Genomic DNA, 21,560 nt, shown 5'->3' on the forward strand with positions numbered 1-21,560 from the left:
GTGGGATCTGCAAACTCTTCCACATCCACTCTGATTAAATGAAATCTTGTTTCACATGTGCCCATTAAGCGTTCCTCATCTCACCGTAAACCTTTGCTCTTTAATATTTGACATTTCCACCTTAGGAAAATGGCTGTCTGCCATGTATGTCTAGGCCTCTCATAATTTTATATACTTCTGTCCTGTCACCTTCAGCTTCTGATGCTTCAGAGAAAACAATCAAGGTTTGGCCATCCCCTCCTTATAGTCAATACACATCAATCTAGGCAACATCCTAGTTTGTGATAGGCCTGATGTGATTATCAATCCTTTCAAAATTTAAAGTTGGACTTGGGGTCAAAAGAGACTTCCGACTGTGGTTTTATCTAACAATCCTCTTCTCAGCTCAGTTTTGCAACCAAACTTTTAGCCTTCCTGTCTTATTGCCTCCACTTCTTCCTCTAATCTGCATCTGGAATCCATTGTGAAATTACTGTTTTAGGTCATCGTGGATTTAGGGTTTCATTCCTCGTGATTTCCAATATACTTGTAAGCTAAACCTTGCATCAAGTGCTATACTTGGGGTTTTGTCATTGCTCTTGCTTCTTCAAATAAGAAGTAGTCTGTTTTCTAAGCTAAATGAGAAGGGTACAGATTTTACATACTGGATCTGCTAAAGCTTCCCACTTGAATGGTTAATTCTTCTGCATGTGCGTACAGGTTGCAAATGCACCTTTGAGCAAGTACGTTTTCCCCACAACCTCATCATTCTGTCAGAAACCTTGAAGCAGCTGATCATGGTAGAGCTGTAAGTTCTTTGGGAAGCCCGGATTGAGGAGGCATTAGAGTGTAAGAAAGCCAAATACCAGGAGCTGGTAGAGCAGTCCCAGAGGCAAGGGTGGAGGACATTATGAGGACCTATAGAGGTAGGGTGTAGGAGTTTTGCTGACCGTTCATTTTGCAGAACCGACTCCCTCCTTGGCATTACAGGGACTGCAAAGAAAAGAACACAATTTGTCACAGAGGCTGCTAAGAAAGCCTGTAAATAGCTATGGATCAAGAGCTGTGACCCATAGACCAGTGTTGCTGGGGCACAAGTCAGGGCCTGATCAACCCTAGCTACGGTACCTGGGTGAGAGTGCCTGATATTGAAAGAGCCGAAACACCTGATGACCTCAGATTACAGGATGTCCTAGTTGATGACGTGTCCCAGTGCACCCTAGGATATACCTCAGGCATCTTGCTCCTTAAGATCTCTCATAAACTATCTCACAAGGCACAGCACAGGATATTGAGGATTGGTTTCAATTTGTGGTGTTATTTTGGGTAATCAAGATTTCTTTCTGATTTGTAACTTCAAATTTTAATCATTGTTTTGAGCACTGTATTTTCCTCTTGGGAATTGACCTTCAGTTGAATGGTTAGGAGAAACATATGGAAGATTGTTTTTTTTTTGTAGCTGTGCCTTTTTGCTGTGTTTCTTTTTTTAAAAAAAAGCACTAGAGATTTAAACCCAGGACCTGATTGGCTCTGCACCTTCTGTGGGTTGTTGCTTGAATAGCTTTCCATATTTCCCAGTGATATAGAAGAGGCCATTTGGCATATTGAATCTACACTGGCTCGCAGCAGTCTCATTCCCCTCTAGTTGAGTCCGTGATCTATTCTTCCCAAAATCCCATCAACCCTTCCAAGATTCTCCCACTCAGTTGCACTGAGTAGTTTCTTACAGTGGCCATTTTACGATTTTGGGATGTGGGAGGAGACTGAAGCACCAGCAGAAAAGCTGCACGGACAGTGTGTAAACTCCACGTAGAGATCAAGCAATCACTGAAGGTCAAGGCTACCAAAACTGCTGGTGCTGTAAGCCAGCAGCTCGATTCGCTGTGCCCACTTTTGTTTTGGTTTCTGATCATTAAGTAACTTCGTTTACTTAAATGTTGTCATAAGCAAATCATTTTCTGTCATAAACCAATCAAAGATTGCTTAGTACGAGACATCCTCATACTGGTGTGATAAAGGTGCATTTTTTTGTTTACAAAGTATGTTTCAAAACATAGATTATGAAGGCAACTTTCAGACTTCCGAAAGTTGCGTGATTGACTGGATGCATTATTTGTCATTATCTCTAATTGGTTCAGCATAAATTCTGCGTGATGCAGGATGCCTCTCTCTACAAACACCAACCATCTAGCATTGAAGAAGAAATTCTTAATGGGTGGAAATACACTGATATTGCACCAAGCGATGACGCAGGAAAGCTTTAAACCCCATTGAATCTATTTTTTGAAGGGAACAACGGACAACTTAGAAATTGACATTTTTCTGCCTTTTAAAACAAAGATAGAATTACAAGAAATTACTTGGTTGTAGCGGTGTGCTACACGCAGCGCTAAAATTACGACACGGAGTCGGTAACTGCAGTTGAAGGAAAAAACTTTATTCGAAATCCTCAGCCTCACTTTTAAGCCTCCCTCAACCTGCCCCCCGTGGCACAAAGGCTCCAAAGCTCTTTGCTCGCAAACCCCCATAGGCTATCTAATTGTGAGCCGATTCGGATGTGCCAGGAAATGGGTCGCCACATGGTCCTGTTTTTCAAAATTCTTTGTCAAATTTTTCAAGTGTTTGCATCTCGCATGCTCCTGATGTTTTGTGCCTGTCACAATTGTCAGTGTCACTTATCAAATCCACTGTTACCTTTTTGCTTCCTTTTGTAGGAAGAAGCTGACTTTGTTGAGGGAGATGCTGGCAGGCTGTGGTGCCGGGACCTGCCAGGTTATCGTAACCACACCCATGGAGATGTTGAAGATTCAGCTGCAAGATGCAGGTCGTCTTGGTAGGTGGAACAAAAGAGTTCTGTATTCCAGAATTCAATATGTAAGTCAGAAAGTGCTGGAATTGCTCATAAGTTTGGGCAGAGAAACAGTTAATATTTCAGAAACATGAGAACATCGGCAGATGCTGGAGATCCAAAGATACACACACAAAATGCTGGAGGAACTCAGTAGGCCAGATAGCATTATGGAAAAGGCCCAGAATGTCAGCTATTTACTCCTTTTGATAGATATAGCCTGGCCTGCTGAGTTCTTCTAGCATTTTGTGTATAATATGTTGATATTCCAGGTTGAATGTGGTTTGTCAGACCTTCATTTCTTCAATCTGAAGTCTTTGCTGTTTCTCTTTTCATTTCTGCTGCAAGACCAGCACTTTGATTTCATTCCTGATTTCCAGTCATTTTTTAATTTTTAATTTGTTGTGTTGATTTTGAATTTCTGGCTTACATTTTCTATCTTTTAATTGTATTTGAACTGCTGTGAGATTTCTTTCAGAATTTTTGGCAATCTTAAAACAAGCTGGCCACGTGGGGCAGTTGTAGGTGATGAAACCTCAGGAATATTTCTGTTCAGATATGGCCACTTTGACATAGGGTAGTGTGTGCATACAAATTTTCTACCTGTGGGTGGTAAGGTCTCAATAGAAAACGTGGAAACTGCGAATCATTTAAATCCAGAGGGGGCACCTAAGATGTGTGATGGAAAGGCCATTGGAACAAGTGGCTGGGCAGAGGGCAGCCTGGATTTCAGCTGAAGAGTTAGATTTCAGTGATAAAAAAAATGTTTGCTGACCTTGTGAAGATCATAGCTATTCTCCTGTTAGATACAGAATTAGCTTCGGCCACTGCGCAAATCAGAGAATCACATATGTGTTACACCTACAGTGGGCTAGGCCTGTGGGTATTTAGGCTTTAGCTGAAGAAAGTGTGCATATCATAGTTATCAACAGCTGCTGGAGCTCTTAAGCTGTTTCCATCTACTGTCAACTCTACAGGCCGGGGGGTTTTCTGACTTTCATGTAGCTGCAGAACTATATTTTTTTATTTTGTTTTTGAGGAACACATTGTGTTCGTATTTAATTAACTCCCAGGTTTGGTGACTCATCAAGCCAGCTCTGATGTCTTGTGATGGAAAGCTAAGAGTAAGTAGTTGTGATGTATACTAAGGCAACCCAGAAACACCGAACCTTCCAAGGTTCCTTTTGGTTGGAGATTGCTTGGTTGTTTGTGAGGCACTGCCTACGAAGTGTCCTTAGGAATTCTGCGTCTTCCTATGGCAGCTCTCCTGTTCCCGCTCTGTACTGGGGGCCAGGCTGATGGAGATGAATGAATTGGATGGTGATCGATCTTAATCACGATTGGTACCTGTGATAGTACGGGTGGGTCAGATAGACATGCTTGTATTTTTTCACTGTACCAACGTGTTTGTAATCTAACATTTCCCACTGCCCAAATTGTGGACTTTCCCACGAGGCCCTGTTCTTATCCCTCTGCAATGACCAGAGCACGTTCCAAGCATGGCATCAGAATAAGGCTTTTGCATGTGACCAGCACCCAAGAGCCAATTGCACTGAACGCCAAAAAGAGAGGAGTGTGTACTGAACTCAGTGAAGCAGTCAGCTTCCTCTGTAAGGAGTACTTTGATGAGAGACTGTCCTTGACATGACTTTCTTCTGTCCAGCCCAGATTGAACAGTTGAAACTGTGATATGTCAATTAAAAACAACAAAGCCTAGTGGGCACTGTTGAATGCAACTCATCAGTAAGGTCCTCCTCAACATACCCTTCCAGTGCCTGAAGAACTGCTTTGTAAGTATGGACTCTGTCCAGGTGATATCCCCATTGAACTCTGATGGAGAGGAATGGATGGCTCAGGTTTTCAGTTTCATCTCCCACATCTGGCAAGAGGGTGTGCTGCAAGTTCTCAGTAATGGCATAATTGTGACCGTCTTAAAGAAAGAAGTCAAATCCAACTGCAGTTACAGAAGGATTCTCCCTGCTGAATACCACTCTATTCATCCAGTAGCATAGTGGACAGGATCTTCACTGTGCATCAACACCAATGGAAACGCAAGATCTGGCACCAACCATTGTACTCAGACTTGTTTTTATCATAAAAGACCATAAGACCCAAATGAGGATTTTTGGCCCTTCAAGTGCACTCCACCATTTGATCATGACTGATTTATTATCCCTCTCAATCCTATTCTCCTGCCTTCTTCCAGATGCTCTTACTAATCAAGAATGTATCAACCTCCACTTTAAATATGCCTAAAGACTTGGCCACCACAGACGGCTAAGGTAATGAATTCCACAGATTTACCACCCTCGGGCTAAAGAAATTCGTCCTCACCTCTTTTCTAAAGGGGTGACCTTCTATTCCAAGAGTGTTCCCTCTGGTCTTAGACTCTCCCACTACTGGAAACATCCTCTCCATGTCCACCCTACCTAAGCCTTTCAGTATTCAATAGGTTTCAGTGAGATCACCCCTTAGTTTTCTAAACTCCAGTGAATGCGGCCCAAGAGCCATCAAACACTCCTCATACATTAACTCTTTCATTCCTAGGATCGTGAGAGTGATCTCATGAACCTCCTCTGGATCCTTTTCAATGCCAGCACATCCTTTCGTAGACAAAGGGCTCATTTCTGTACAGGTAGTCTGAGCAATGCCTCATCATTACGTCCTTGTTTTTATATTTTAATCTGTTTGAAACAAATGCTAGCTTTGTGTTTGCCTTCTTTACCACTGACTAGGACTCCTATTTACCTACTCTGTATTCCATCTGCCAATTTTTGCCCATTGTTCTAATTTGTAGAAGTCCTCTGCAGGCTCCCTGATTCCTCAGTACTGTTTGCCCCTTCACCTGTCTTTGTATCTTCCACAAAACTGGGCATAAAACCATCAATTCTCTCATCCAGATCTTAATGTGAAAAGAAGCAGTCCTAACACTGACCCTTGTGGAACACCACTAGTCTCCAGCAGCCAACCAGAAAAGGCTCCCTTTATTGTCACTCTGTCTCCTGCCAGTGACCAATGCCCAAGAATGGAAAAACCAACAAAAAAAAAGTGGATACTACCCAGTCCAGGGGAAAACCCTCTTTACCACAGGAGCACATCTGCAAGGATTGCTGCCACAATAATGCATTAAAGACCATCAGCATCCAGGCCAGGCTCCATTGGGAAGGAGGTACAGAACCAGTGTGCATAACTTCACTCACCTCAACACTGAACTGATTCCACAATCTGTGGACTCACTTTCAGAGGACCTAGGGTAACGGAGGAACTGAAGGAAATTCACATTAGGCAGAAAATGGTGTTGGGTAGACTGATTGGACTGAAGGCTGATAAATCCCCAGGGCCTGATGGTCTGCATCCCAGGGTACTTAAGGAGGTGGCTCTAGAAATCGTGGATGCATTGAGAATCATTTTCCAATGTTCTATAGATTTAGGATCAGTTCCTGAGGATTGGAGGGTAACTAATGTTATCCCACTTTTTAAGAAAGGAAGGAGAGTGAAAACAAGGAATTATAGACCAGTTAGCCTGACATCAGTGGTGGGGAAGATGCTGGACTCGATTATAAAAGATGAAATAGCGACACATTTGGATAGCAGTAACAGGATCGGTCCGAGTCAGCATGGATTTACGAAGGGGAAATCATGCTTGACTAATCTTCTGGAATTTTTTCAGGATGTAACTATGATAATGGACAAGGGAGAGCCAGTGGATGTAGTGTACCTGGACTTTCAGTAAGCTTTTGATATGGTCCCACATAGGAGATTAGTGGGCAAAATTAGAGCACATAGTATTGGGGATATGGTACTTACATGCATAGAAAATTGGTTGGGAGACAGGAAACATAGAGTAGGGATTAACGGGTCCTTTTCAGAATGGCAGGCAGTGACTAGTGGGGTACTGCAAGGTTCGGTGCTGGGACCGCAGCTATTTACAATATACATTAATGATTTAGATGAAGGGATTAAAAGTAACATTAGCAAATTTGCAGATGACACGAAGCTGTGTGGCAGTGTGAAATATGAGGAGGTGACTTAGGTTGGGTGAGTTTAATGTGGATGTATGTGAGGTTTTCCACTTAGGCGGCAAGAACAGGAAGACCTATTACTACCTGAATGGTGTCAAGTTAGGAAAAGGGGAAGTACAACGAGATCTAGGTGTCCTTGTTCATCAGTCACTGAAAGTAAGCATGCAGGTACAGCAGGCAGTGAAGAAAGCTAATGGCATGTTGGCCATTACAAGGGGAGTTGAGTATAGGAGCAAAGAGGTCCTTCTGCAGTTGTACAAGGCCCTGGTGAGACCACACCTGGAGTATTGTGTTCAGTTTTGGTCTCCAAATTTGAGGAAGGACATTCTTGCTATTGAGGGAGTGCAGTGTAGTTCACAAGGTTAATTCCCGGGATGGCAGGACTGTCATATGTTGAAAGATCGTAGCGACTGGGTTTGTATACACTGGAATTTAGAAGGATGAGGGGGATCTGGTTGAAACATATAAGATTATTAAGGGACTGGACACGCTAGAGGCAGGAAACATGTTCCCGATATTGGAGGAGCCCAGAACCAGAGGCCACAGTTTAAGAATAAGGGGTAGGCCATTTAGAATGGAGTTGAGGAAAAACTTTTTCACCCAGAGAGTTGTGGATCTATGGAATGCTCTGCCTCAGAAGGCAGTGGAGGTCAATTCTCTGGATGCTTTCAAAAAAGAGTTAGATAGAGCTCTTAAAGATAGCAGAGTCAAGGGATACGGAGAAAAGGCAGGAACGGGGTACAGATTGTGGATGATCAGACATGATCACATTGAATGGCGGTGCTGGCTCGAAGGGCCGAATGGCCTACCCCTGCTCCTATTGTCTATTATCTCGGTATTATTTATTTAACTATTTATCAACAATACTGTGAATAGGTCTTGGGCACATGTAAAAAGTAACCCCCACTGGAAGTTTTCATGTTTTATTGTTTAACAACATTGAATCACAGTGGATTTAATTTGGCTTTCTGACACTGATCAACAGGAAAAAGACTCCAGCATTGTGTGTGTGTTGCTTGGATTTCCAGCAACTGCAGATTTTCTTGTCTTAGTGATTGTGTTGATTTGCTTTTCAAAAGTCAAGTCTTTTGACCCATTGAATTTGTCTTGACCTGCTGATTTAGTGCCAGGTTTTAGCTTCCTTTTGTTACCAAAGGGATAGAGACATACAGCATGGAAGTAGGCCTAGCAGCCCACGGTTAATGGTGAGCACAGTGTCAGTGGGCTGAGGAGCATGTTACCGTGCTTTTTCCCTATTATAACAAAGTGAAAATAGAAACAGGATAATTCACCTCAGTCTCATTAATTTCCCTCAGATGTATGCCCCAGGGGCAATATATAGTGCCCAATTAACCTCCCAACCTGTACACCTTTGAGATCTAGGAGGAAACCAGAGAACTGTGAGGAGATGCACGCAGACATGGGAAGAATGTGCAAATTCCATACAATTGGGTGTGAAGAACCTAATAGGTAATGATTGAGTTGTGTGAAAATGGGGATCTGAGGTTGTGGCTTCTCCTATTTCATTTGTCTGGATCGCTGCATGCCACCCAGTTACCCCAGCTCTGTGCTTGAGAGGCCAGGGCAGCACACTCAGACTGCTGCTGGTTGACGATCTTTGGCGGCCAGTTGGGTGGGGAGGGTCACTAACGGTGTAACGTGTGCATAGTAGGCAGGCACCCGGAAAACTGGCGCAAGGTCAGACTACAGGACAGTTTCACTGCAAGATGCCTGTGAATTAAGGATCTAGCTGAAAACCACATGCCCCCTCACACACACTCTTTAGAAGAGAAAGCTATGCACCATCTTGACTCGACACTTTAAACAGAAAAGGAAAATGCACATTTGGAGAGTCAATATTCTTGACACTTCTATCATTAATGCTGAAATATCCTGTTGTGCAGATGGAAGCTCCACACGCTCTGTGATATATCTGGCTTAATCTGCTTGCTCCTCCTGACCTATTTTCTCTGTAATTACATGCAGCCGCCCAACAGAAGCTGATGGCAGCGCAGGCAGTGTCAAGCTCCCCCTCGGGAAGCCCTATTTCCAGTGCAAGTCATGCTACCTCTGCTATCAAGTCCCCAGAGACTGCCACGCAGATCACCAAAGAGCTGCTCAGAAGCAAGGGAATTACTGGCCTTTACAAAGGCTTAGGGGCAACGTTGCTAAGGTATGTGACAACTTGTAACTTGTGTAGACTGATCACAACCAAATGCAATCAAACAAGGTTCAATATCACAGCAGTTCTGAACGTAACAGCGCTGGCTTTTTTTCCCACTTACATGATTTTTAACTCAATCTGACAGAGCTGAAAGATAAGATATTTAGGTTGCATCTCAGCTTAAAAAATCTATTTCAAGCACATGCAGTGACTTAGTCAAAGAAAAAGTGTGGTTGCAGAAGGAATAATCGGGAAGGAGTTCCGACAAGTGGGTTTTAAGGAGGATCTTAAAATGAGAGAGGATATGAAGTAGCTAAAGTCCTAGATTCCAGAGGTTATGGCTTAGGTTACTGAAGATTTGCCCTCATAGGTGAAATTTGTACAGAGTCAAAGGGTTGGAGGAGTACTGAAGGAATGAGGTCTGGAGATGATTATAGGGAAAGAGAGGGGAAAGGATGAGAATTTTAAAATGCAAGAGGCTAAGTGGCCAAAGGTCATTGAGTCAGTACGTGCCAGTGGAAAATAGCATCCCAAACAGAGAACTTAAAATACGTCTCAGCCATTTAGATGTCTGACTCATAAATAAACTCTTTCAGCATAGTCTTGAAAGCTGTCATGCACAGTAGCATTTATATTGTATCAAATAGATAAAAAGAAGCAGAATTGATTTTGATCCATTAAAATATTTTACTGCAATCCTTCATTGCCAATGGACCAACTTGGATGGTAGGGAGTGGTGGGAATTATGCTCCTAATTCGACTTTTTGTTAAATTCTCAGCTCAGCCCCTTTGCATTTACACAAATTATAATCTTCTGCAAGGCATTCATGTTTTATTCAGCAAGGTCAATCACTGTCATTGCTTACAATGACATTGACTGAAAGAAATAGAATTAGGATGGGTGGAAGTTGTTTCATGTTTAAATGGCCCACGAATAAGAATCTGTCATTTCGTTTCCATGTTTCTGTTCAGTTTTTCAATCAACACTAGCTGTTTGCTCAGAAAGAAACCATAGGTGCCAGCTTCCATTCTCTTAATTATCCTTGAAACATAGGCCATCCCTGGGTAAGAAACCTGTCCTGTTTTAACAGATAAGTCAGAAAATACATTTTAAAAAATTGTGATGCAATAACTGTATCTTCACGGTGTTGTAATAACTGATGTCAAAAATGCATAAGTTTGATAGGAGAGAACAACTGCTAGGATAGGAAACAGCTTCTTCCCCCAGACCACAAGACTACTGAACTCCCTGCCACCACCCAGATCGCATCACCTATGAAGCGCCAGTATCATTATACTGTTTTACTTTTTAACTTGTATCATAAATACTCCTTGGTATTTGTTACTTTATTTTATGGTAATGTTACTTCAAGTGTTATGTGTGTGAGTTATATGTACTGTGTTGTGCACCTTGGTCTGGGGGAATGTGGTTTTGTTTGCTTGAATGACAATAAACTGAACTGGAACCAGTGAAGAGAAAAAGGAAATGAGTTCTGCTTTTTGTAAGAAAATGTATTTGTTAGACTTTTGAATTTAATAATAATAGAGGAGCTCGGTTCATATGTCGGGGTGTCCTCTGTCAGGTATCTGTAACCCAAGGATGGCCTGTATCAATCTTGTCAAATACCTGACATTTTGAGATCACATGTAAACAGTAACTATAATTTATGTTTAGAGACTAGTATAAAACAGTGACTAGATTCTCAGACTAATTAACATGAATACACTATCTGTGGCTATAATCTCACCACTAAGGTGAATAATCTTTCGTAGTGGGAGCATTTTCTGGTATAGGTAAAACGTGGAAGCCTTCACCATCTCTGATTCAACAGAGTGTTGGATGGTGCTACACCTGGCCCATGCCTTGCATAAACCTCTCACAAGATGCCCCCTTTGCATTTGCCTTTCACAGCTGTGGGGCTGCCAACTACTTGACAGTTTTGCTGCTGTGGTCCCTCTGCAAAATGAAGCAGTCCGTAATAACCCGTTACAAGGCTGTATTTAGTAGAATTACTTAATTATCAGTGATGGCCTTCCCATAGTTTGTACTGTCTAAAGCCCATTTTCATGATCTTCCAATGTCCCTCAACCGAAGGGTTTTGAAATATGAAGAACTAATCCTCGGACCTTTTGTTGTTTGTGATGTGTGTTAATGACTTCGATGTGAATGTAATTCTGCAGATGGCACAAAAACTGTGGTGTTGTGCATAGCAAGGAAGGTTGCCTCAGACTTAAGGTATGGATCAGCTGGAAGTGGGGCAGAGCATTGGCAGATGGAATTTCATCTTCACAAGTGCCAATTGGTGTATTTTAGGAAGTCAAATGAGGGTAAGACGTATACAGATCAAGATAGGGGGTGCCGAAGGAATATTGATGAACAGAGAGACATTTCATACACAAATCAATAAGCTGGTGAAGAAGGCATATGGCATGCGTGCCTAGTTGGACTGCAACATAGAGTATCAGGAGGAGTTGGGGCATCTTGTTGCAACTTGTAAGAACACTGAACAGAACTCAATTGGAATATTGTATACAGTTCTACATCACCCCATAGGAAGGATGCATTTGCACTGGAGGTGTTGCAGAGGAGATCACCAAGATGCTGCCTGCGTTTGAGGACTTTAGTTATGGGGAGAGATTGGATAGGTTAGGTTTCTCTTCCCTGGAATGAAGGAGGCTGAGGGTGACCTGATAAAGATAAATGAAAGAATGAGAGGCTTAAATAGGATAAATGATCTGAATTTTTTTCCCATGCTAGTACTATTAGTAAACGCGAGTGCATATGTTTGAAGTGAGATATATGAATTTTAAAGGGAATATGAGGAGTTTTATTTCTACATTGAGTGTGGTTGATATTGAGCTACAGAAGATGTGATGAAATCAGATACTAATACTACTATTTAAGAGGCACTTAAAACAGGCACCCGAAATAGGAAATGGGGCTGATGTGGGCAAGTAGGATTAGGGAAGATGAGTGCAACGTTCAGTATAGGCATGATAGGCCAAAGGGCCTGCTTCTGTGCTGTTTCAGTCTGACATTTAAATAATTAAAAAGTAATACAGTTGAACTATTTGCCTATGTAAATTTATTAAAAATGTTAGTTAACGTAAAATTACAAAAAGATAAGCATGAAGACTGTATGAAACAGAGTGCTGAAGCGATGTAACCACGCAACAATTCAGTGTATCACAGAGCTGCCATTGAACTTGTATCATTAGACCAGCAGCGGAACTAGATGTATAGCTCTTTGATTCCTAATATATTCCTGCACTACAGTGGGCAGGCATGGATAAGCAGAACAAAATGATGATTACATTGCATTGCAGCTAGCCAGTACATCCCTGTGCAGCCATCAGCCAGCTGCCAATGCAGTGCAACCCATCATAAATTGCAGTTTGTACACTTTTTATACTGCTTAAAATCAACACAATTTCAGTTTATAAGATGAGCATGTTTCTATATACTAACACCTTGCTATTTTCCTGTGTAACCAATCAGATGGACCAAGTGCACAACCATCCATTTCTGGTCTCTACCTAGCAAGGGGTGGTATAACAAACGAGTGGTCAACTTTCAACAGACTGAGTTCCCATGCCTGACTTCTCAGTAGTGTACATTAGAATTTAAATTTGACCACGTTTTAAAAAGGCTCATTAGGCACACATTATTCATGCCCTTAATGATGATTGAGGGCAGAGAGCAGAGGAGGTACAACACAGAAACTGAGATAGTTTTCCTGTGAAATGCTCAAAGTTAATAGAAACCAACACACTTGTATTGCTTAAATATCCAAGTTATATGAGATGCCACTAGTATGGCATATTCGTCAACTGTGTCCTTTCCTTATAATTGAGTGCTTTAGCAGCCACTGTTTACTGCTGAGGGAATGCTCAAAAGGTTATTTATCTTGGTCGGACATAAATAAATACTCTAGTTGAATTATAGAGTATGGGGAGGAAGGCATATTATAGAAAGATTGGTCAATCACCTCCCATCTAATTCGAAAATGATAATGATTCCAAACTGTCAAATGATTTATGATACTGATCAGCATTTTCTCCGAATGTGGTGGTAAAATTGTGTCAAAAGGAAAAGAAAAGTGCTGTGATTTGTGTGGTTCTTTGTAAAATTCTGTTGCAGTCATTTGTTCTGTGTTCAGGATTCTCACGTTAATTTTGATTTAACTCGCAGTAGGATATTTACAACTCTCAGTAATCGCTTTTGAATAATTACTCCTTTGTATCTTTTTTCATGACTGACGATGCTATCTGTCTCCCATCTCCGTAGTCAGGATGATGGTTTTGCTTTGATGGAAGGTTTAACTGCAGCAAAGTGCTTTCATATATACTGTAGTGGTCAATTTTAATTAGTTGTTGGCACTCGTAATGTGTTGTAATAAAACAAAGTGTTACACGGTATGTAATATTTTCTGGATAACAAATCTTTCTCTTTAAAGGGATGTTCCTTTCTCCATCATCTACTTCCCACTGTTTGCTAATCTTAACCAGCTGGGGCAGAAGAGTGTAGACGAGAAAGCTCCATTTTATGTTTCCTTCATCAGTGGCTGTATTGCAGGCAGCACAGCAGCAGTGGCAGTAAATCCCTGTGATGGTAAGGAACTCTTTTCATTTAATACAGAAAATCTGTCTTCGCCTCTGCCTGCTTGTAACTACCCTGCATCTTATAACAGTCTACAGAAACAGGTCACCGGGTCTGTATCAGCTCAACAGGACAGAAAGCCCCTTGAGTTCGTTACCCTTGCCTTATTTCCCAGTTGTGTTGGCGCGTGGCCTATTGGATAAGGCATCGGTCTAGTGATCTGAAGGTCACTGGTTCAAGCCTTAGCTGAGGCAGCGTGTTGTGTCCTTGAGCAACACATTGCTCTGCAACGACACCGGTGCCAAGCTGCTTGGGACCTAGTGCCCTTCCCTTGGACAACATCAGTGGCGTGGAGAGGGGAAGGCCTGCAGCTTGGGTAACTGCCGGTCTCCCATACAACCCTGCCCAGACCTGTGGCCTGGAAACATTCCAAGGCACAAATCCATGGTCTCACGAGACTAACGGATGCCTATTTCCCACTGACCATCCCTCTGCCTGCACAATGTATAAATAGGATTAGAGCATTTGGCCATTGGAGCTAGCTTCACCGGTTCATTGTATTCTTTTAATCTGTACCTGAAACCACGACCTCAGATTGATGTACGTTCAAAATCAGGCCTGAAATCTGCAACATCTTTGTGGGTGTTTGATTTTGTTGGCTTGTGCATCCATATTTTCTCCCAGTATTATAAAATTGGATTGAACTTGCATTCCAGATCATTGCTAACTCATTCTATTTCTCAGCTCTTTCCAAGCCATGCTGTAGGACATTCTTTCAAACGCATTCAAATCAGTTCAGAAGTACAGCTGCACTTCAGGGCAATGATATCTCTTTTTCAAGATGCTACATAGTGCTAGATCAAAGTTGAAACAATAGTACAGATAAGGCATTACAGGTAATACTTTTAATTGGAGATGGAACTGAATGTGAAAAGCTGTAGATCAAAGGGAAAGAAGTGAACTAGAAAATAGGTCATCAGTAACTTTATCTTCTGGGGAAAAACAAATAGATGAGGAGACAGCGATGCATGAGCGTTTTATCCAGCTATGTCTGCTCTGGTTAGTGTTAAGTCTGAGAAATGTATTGATTATCCTTGTGGTTAATTATTAGCATTTGAGCAGATACTGAGGATTGCCCAATGGACTTTATAGAGACAGCATATAATTGAGACACCATAAATAGCAAGGTCCAATCATTGAAATGATTGGAGATCAGTAAAAGATACTAGTTAAGAGCAAATTAAATGGGGCAGTGTGCAAATGAGGAATATTTTCTGTTTCTTTCTCGAATAGCTCTGATTTAGTTATGTCAGTTAATAAAGTAACACCCACCACATCGAGGTCCTTGGAGTTGCTATCCAGCTGTCAGACAGGACCTTGCTTTTCTTTATGGCTGTACACAGACTATATTTATTCCATGATGCCTTTGACCTTCAAAACTTGCATTTAAGCAGTCTTATTTCAGGAATTAGAAGGTTCTGAGCTACATCTCATCTACTCTGGAGGCCAAGTGCTGCCACTAAGTTCCTGAACTCGCTTGCTCCATTACCAGAATTCCTAGGCTTTACTTTGAGGACAAATTTAATGTCTTCCCTCCAAAAGGTCTACATGCTAGCTTACAAATGTTACTGTTGATACTGTTTCTGCTGATACCATTAGTGCTCAAGAAGTTTACATGCTTATTTCATAATTAGAGAAGCCAAAGAGTGGTGAATCAGTTGGATTTGTTGGGTACATTTAAGGCAGAGGTTGACCAAGACAGGATTGGTCAGGGCATGAGGGGATACGGGGAGAAGGTAGGAGATTGGGGCTGAGAGGGAATGTGAATCAGCCACAATGAAATGGTGGGGCAGACTGAATGGGCCAAATGGTCTAATTCGGCTCCTATATCTTATGGTCTTATGGTTATCCTACTGCATTAAAACCTATTGTGCAAGCAGGACACTATTGGGTCCCACTGCATCTGAGTTTTCAAAATGTGGGTTCCTTGAAGCTTCCAGTCAATTTTTGTATCCTTTCATAGCTTCCTATTCTTCACGCAGTTGTGAACATTTTTCTGACTTACTGAGAAAATAGAAGCAAAAATCAGCCATTTACTCCTTGAAGCATGCTCCATGATTCACTGTGGACATAGATAATCCTCTGTCTCAATTAAGGTCTTTTGTGTGTAGAAAACTACCCCTCTCCTTAAGTACAGTATTACCTGTGACCTGACCTCTACTGCCCATTTGTGGGAGGGAGTACATACACTGACCACCCTTTAATGAAATTTATCATCTCAGTCGGAAATGTCCTACCCTGTATCCTGTAACTGTCACCCCTACCTCATGATCTCCCACCCGGGGTGTGGGGGGGTGGAAGTATTCTCCTTGCAAACAGCCTTTTGAGCCCTAACAGATTTTTATACATTTCACTGTGATCTCCCATCATGCTGCTCAACACAAGTGGATACAGGCATAATTATCTTAATGGCCCCCCCATACAATAGAATCTCTCCTCAATACCAGGAAACAATCCAGTGAATCTTCTTCCATGAAAACAGTATCTGTATATCGGCAAGGAATCTGCACACACAATTCTGGGGATGGTCTCACTATTCTCTATCAATGGCAGTAGGACGTCCTTACCCTTGTACAACCTGAGACAACTAAGTTTAGGGTCTAATAGCATGGAGAAACATGTAGCATTTTTATGTACACAGCAGCAGCCAGGGCCTTGTCTCTATTCTGAGCTGCTTCAGTTTAATATTTGGCAGAAGGCAGCAACACAACTCCAGTAGGTTCATGTGGTGGGAAATTCCCAGCCTGCTGCACTTGTGTCCAGGATTAGGCAGTTTTATTCAATGATTCAATTTAATATCAGAGAATGTACACAGTATACAACCTGAAATTCTTAATCTTCGCAGACATCTGCAAAACAAGAAGGGAAAAAAAAACCCTGGAGAATGAATGACAGGAAAACATTAGAACCCCCTTCCACCCCCCCCCCCCCACCCGCTCCTCCTCCCCCTTGCTTTGGCAAAAGCTTCAGGCCCCCCCTCCCACCACCCACGCAATAGCAAAGCCCCCCCCGGAGACCATGATCTAGAGTCCTTCAAAAACTATTGTCCATCGCAACCTTGACATCTCAGCAAGCTCACTCTCTCCCACTAATGACAGAGGGAGAGAAATCACTCCTGCCACAGTGAGAGGGGAGGCCGACAGCTCGCTGCTTTGATGTTACAGCCCGCAGCGTTGCTTATTTGAGTTTCCCCCGACTCAGAGCCAGCAGACTCTCACTCACCATTGAAAGAGAGAGAGATCACTCTAGCGCAGAGGCTTCCAGCAGCTTCACCCTCTGTCTTGATCTCAGCGATCTACATCATGGTCTTGGGGGCGGGGGCGGGAGGGCCTGATACTTTTGCTGAAGCAAGGGGGAGGAGTGGGGGGGAGAGGATTGATGCCTTTGCTGCAGTTTGTGGGTGGGAGGGGGTTCTAATATTTTCTCGTCATTCATTCTTTAGGTTTTTCTCCTCTTGTTTTGCGGATGTCTGTGAAGAGTAAGAGTATATACTGCATACATTCTCTGATGTTAAATTGAACCGTTGAATTTCTCTTTAAACACATGGTTCAATACAACTGCCTAATCCTGGACACAAGTGTAGCGGACTGGGATTTACGCGAGGAATCAGATCATCCACAGGGGCTGCACCCCAAAGCCACACGTCTCCCATGCCACTCCTGGAGATACAAAAGCGCGGGCTGCTTGCCAAGTTTCTAAGAGCGAGAACCCAGTGCCCGTGAAGAACATAGTTTAAGCACAGCTGTAGATAATGACTCTGACAGGACCCTAGTCACCTTGAAAAGGGAAAAAATAGAAATGAAAGCAGGAGATTTAAGCTGTGTCATGGATGAACTGGAAGAGATTGCTCAGGTCCGCCAAAACCCCTGGTGCTCCTCTGACTAGGAATGTGGAAACTCTATCAGTGTCATCCAGTGAATGGCAGTTCATACAGAGGCTAAACTTCCACATTTCCTGTTCACTTGGGGTTTGAGAGTTTAGGTATTAAATATAGCAGCACCTTGTTAGAAGAAGCAGAATAAAGAGGAAAGAAAAAGCATCCACTCAAAATAGAAAACGAACTGTGAAGAAATTGTTGGAGAACAGATGAAAACATGACGGTGGTGTTAATTATCCCTTACTATAAAAGTATAAATAGATAAGTGTGGTGTGCAAGTAAATCATGTGTCATCATTACCTTATGTAAAGAAGGGAGAATAAACACCTGTTAATTCATAGAAATAAATAAAACCGCACCAGCAGGAAATACTCAGCAGGTCCAGCAGCATCTGCGAAAAGGGAGTGTATATTTCTGGTATGTGACCTGCCTTCAAAACTGTTCAGTTCTGATGGAGGATCTCAAACTAAAATAGTAAATTTGTTTCTCAGTTCTCAGACACTGTTTAACCTGTTGTGTTTTCAGCATTTTCTGTTTTTTATTGAAAACTTCCAGCAGCTGTAGCTGCTAAATTTTCTTTTGAATAACAGAATGACTTGTGTCAGTCAGAGCACTGAATGTAGGAAAAAGGCAGATCTGCACCCCAGACAAAATGCTTGAGGAGCTCAGCAAGTTAGGCAGCATCTATGGAGGGGAATAGACAGCTGACATTTTTGGCCGAGACCCTTTTGGAGCTCTGGAGAGGAATGGGGCAGAGGGTGGGGGAAGGAGAAGGACTACAAGCTGGCAGTGATATGTGAAACAGGTAAGTGGGGGCAAAGGGGGGACGAAGTAAGAAGCTGGGAGGGGATACATCAAGTGGTAAAGGGCTGAAGAAGAAGGGATCTAATATGAGAGAAGAGTGGACTATGGAAGAAAGGGAAGGAAGAGGAGGAACAGAGGGAAGTGATGGCTGTGAGAAGTGAGAAAAGGTGAGGAATGAAAAAAGAGAAAAGGTAGGAGGGAGAGATATTACTGAAAGTTGGAGAAATCAATGTTCGTTTCATCAGATTGGAAGAGAGGGAGAGAGAGAGACCCCTTTGAGATCTTACTGTATGTCTTGAACTGCAGGAGAAAGGAGCGATTTTTAATGAAAATCTCTCCTTGGTGTTTACGGAGGAGAAAATCATAGTTGCTCAAGAGAAAAGGGGAAACAAGTGGAGATGTTTTGCGGGGCAGTTGTTTTACCAGGAAGGAGATAAGTGCAGCCGTAGAGTGCATTAAGGTGGATAAATCTCCAGGAACTGACAGAGAGCATGCTTGACTTTGTGGGAGGCTACGGGGAAATTGTGGAAGTTCTTGCAGATAGATTTGCTTCATAAATGGCCACTGGTGAAGTTCCCGAAGGCTGAAAGGTAAATAATAATATTCCATTGTTTATGACTGGTAGGAAGACAAGCCAGGGAACTACAGGCCAGTTAGCCTGATAGCAGAAGTACTGGAGACAATTGAGAGGGGCAGGATCTACCACTATTTGGAGAGACAGAGACAGATTAGGAGTCATCATGCCTTTGTGAGTAGGAAGTCATACTTGACAAAATTTTTAGAATGGGATTGGGGGGGGGGGGTTGAAATTTGATCTCCACATACTCCATACAAAATAGAGCCTTCATCTGCTGATATGTTACCAATGTGATCTGAAATGCGAGAGATTTTGCAGATGCTGGGAATTGGGATGTATGCTCAGCCCACCACTCTACTCTATCTACACAGCTAGACACATTTCAACTGCCATCTATAAATTTGCCGATGACACAGCTATCACTGGCAGAATTTCAGATGTTGATGAAGAGGCGTACAGGAGCGAGATAGATCAGCTGGTTGAGTGGTGACTTGCTCTCAACATCAGTAATACCAAGAAATTTACTGTGAGCTTCAGGAAGGGGAATTCAAGGGAACTGCCCTCGTCAAGGGATCAGCTGTGGAAAGGGTGAGCAGTGTTGACCAATCATCAGCTGATCTAGGTTAGGCAATTCACTACGCAACTGTTAATCAAAGCTTGTGCTTTGTTGTCTATGCACAAACATCAACCTAACTATGTTGACCCCAGGCCAACAACTTAAAACATGAATTCTACTGTTCCCTCGAAATCAATTCCCACTCAGACAACCTCTCCGATTTATTACACTACTATAGGGAATCTCTTGTTGGTCAAATGATTGTTCCTTTTTCTCAGAGCCACTGGCACAGAGGTCTTTCTTGCGATATTTAGTCTCCAGAGTAGTCGTCCCTTTGCATTCAAAGCCCCGCATTCTTAAACTCTTTCCTTAGCAGTTCAAATGTTGCGTTTCAATCTCATTGGCTCAAGGTCATCTGGCTGAACTCTGCCAGATTCCCACTGGATGTAGCCAAGGGCTACACACTTTCATTCCTTGGGTGAGTTCTTTTGTTCTGTTTGGCTCTTGGTTCAAACCAGTCAGACTGGGTTATCCAGACACCGAGCCAAAATAATGGGATTACTTCTGTAAACCTGACATTGAACACAATAAACAGTTCTCTTTCTGTGCTATTTATTTAATTACAACATACATATATATTTCTTGTAGTTTACAGTTTTATTATTGAATTGCATTGTAGTCCTGCCACAAAACAACAAATTTTACAGCATATACCAGTGATATTAAAGCTGATTCTTCAGCAACACGCACAGACTGCTGTTACTCTTAACAGAACTACAGAACCTGTTGGGATTTCCCTTAACCTTAGCTGCCTGATCCATCGCATACCCTCTCTTTGGCCTCTTGGGAGTATTCTTAATTTTTGTAGTCATCAAGGGATTTGTTCAATCCTGACGGCCTAAATCCAATACATGTTTCCTTCCTTTTCTTTGCCAGAGCCTCATATCTCTTATCAGCCATGGTTCCTTAATGTTAGCAAGTTTACACTACGCTCCATCAAGAGTATGCTGCTCCTGTATGCTTGCTTTCTCATTTTTAAAAGCCTTCCACTTGCCATTTGTTCCTTTGCTTTCAAACAGACTCACTCCAATGACCTTTTGTAAGCCCTGTATAGTTCCCCCAGAATTAACCTGCTCTGTTTTAGGACCCTGGTCTCTGGGCTTGTCCATCACTATTTTAAAGCTAACAGAATTATGATCACTGAAGCCGAAGTGCTTCCTGACTACCCTACATTACATGTCTTTCCTTGTTGCCTAAGATAAGGTCCAGCATTGCTCCTTTCTGAATTGCCTTGGAAAAGCTTTCCAGGACACATTGCACAAATTCCATTCTATCTAAGTTCTTAACAATACTGGGGAAATTAAAATCTCCCAACAATACAATACTCCTTATTATTCTTACAACTATGAGCAATTTCTGTACACACCTACTCCTCAAATTCCCACTGAATATTGAGATGTCAATAATATAGCCTCTCTAGAGTGGCCCACCCCTTCTTGCTTCTCAGTTCTATCCAGATAACCTCACTTGATGATCCCCAAGAATGCTGTATTGCTGTAACATGCTCCCTTCTCAAAAAGATTATAGTCCTTCTTTGTTACCTGTACTTCTGCCATGCCTGTAGCCTGTTTGAAGAGCAGCTGTTTATCCTGCCGTCCTCACAGCCATGTTTTTGTAACATCCCAGTCCTCAGAGCCAATCCGTGCTCTCAGTGCGTCCTTCTTGCCTATTAAACCTCGAGCTTCTTCCCTTCTGCCGTCAGATTTCTAAACTGTCCATGAATTCACCAACACTACCTTTTTTTTGCACTATTTATTAATTTTGTAGTTCATTGTAACTTTGTCTTGCTCTGTACTGCTGCTGTAAACCAACAAGTTTCATGTCAAATGTCAGTAATAATAAACCTAATTTTAATTCTTTATTCCAAGCATCAACATAATCCCTTCTAGAAGAACAGTTGCAGCTTTTGTATTGTTGCCCATAAAAGATTTCCAGGAGAAACTCATTGTTTTGATCATATCTGTTGGTCAGCATTAAGGCCATCTGATGGCCATGTGCTTGGCAGAAGCAGTG

General features: G+C 42.3%; 1 protein-coding gene across 4 annotated transcripts in view; it reads left to right on the top strand.

Moving 5' to 3' along the window:
- The window catches only part of slc25a22a (solute carrier family 25 member 22a), a 140,287-nt gene that overhangs the window by 115,958 nt on the left and 2,769 nt on the right, over positions 1 to 21,560 (top strand). For all 4 annotated transcript variants that reach the window (XM_059975526.1, XM_059975525.1, XM_059975527.1 and 1 more), the window contains 3 exons: positions 2,694 to 2,812; positions 8,836 to 9,022; positions 13,471 to 13,625. In XM_059975526.1, coding sequence (XP_059831509.1) covers positions 2,694 to 2,812; positions 8,836 to 9,022; positions 13,471 to 13,625 — 461 coding nt within the window. The remainder of the gene's footprint in view (positions 1 to 2,693; positions 2,813 to 8,835; positions 9,023 to 13,470; positions 13,626 to 21,560) is intronic.

Source organism: Hypanus sabinus, chromosome 7, assembly GCF_030144855.1.
Source record: "Hypanus sabinus isolate sHypSab1 chromosome 7, sHypSab1.hap1, whole genome shotgun sequence".
Taxonomy (NCBI): domain Eukaryota; kingdom Metazoa; phylum Chordata; class Chondrichthyes; order Myliobatiformes; family Dasyatidae; genus Hypanus; species Hypanus sabinus.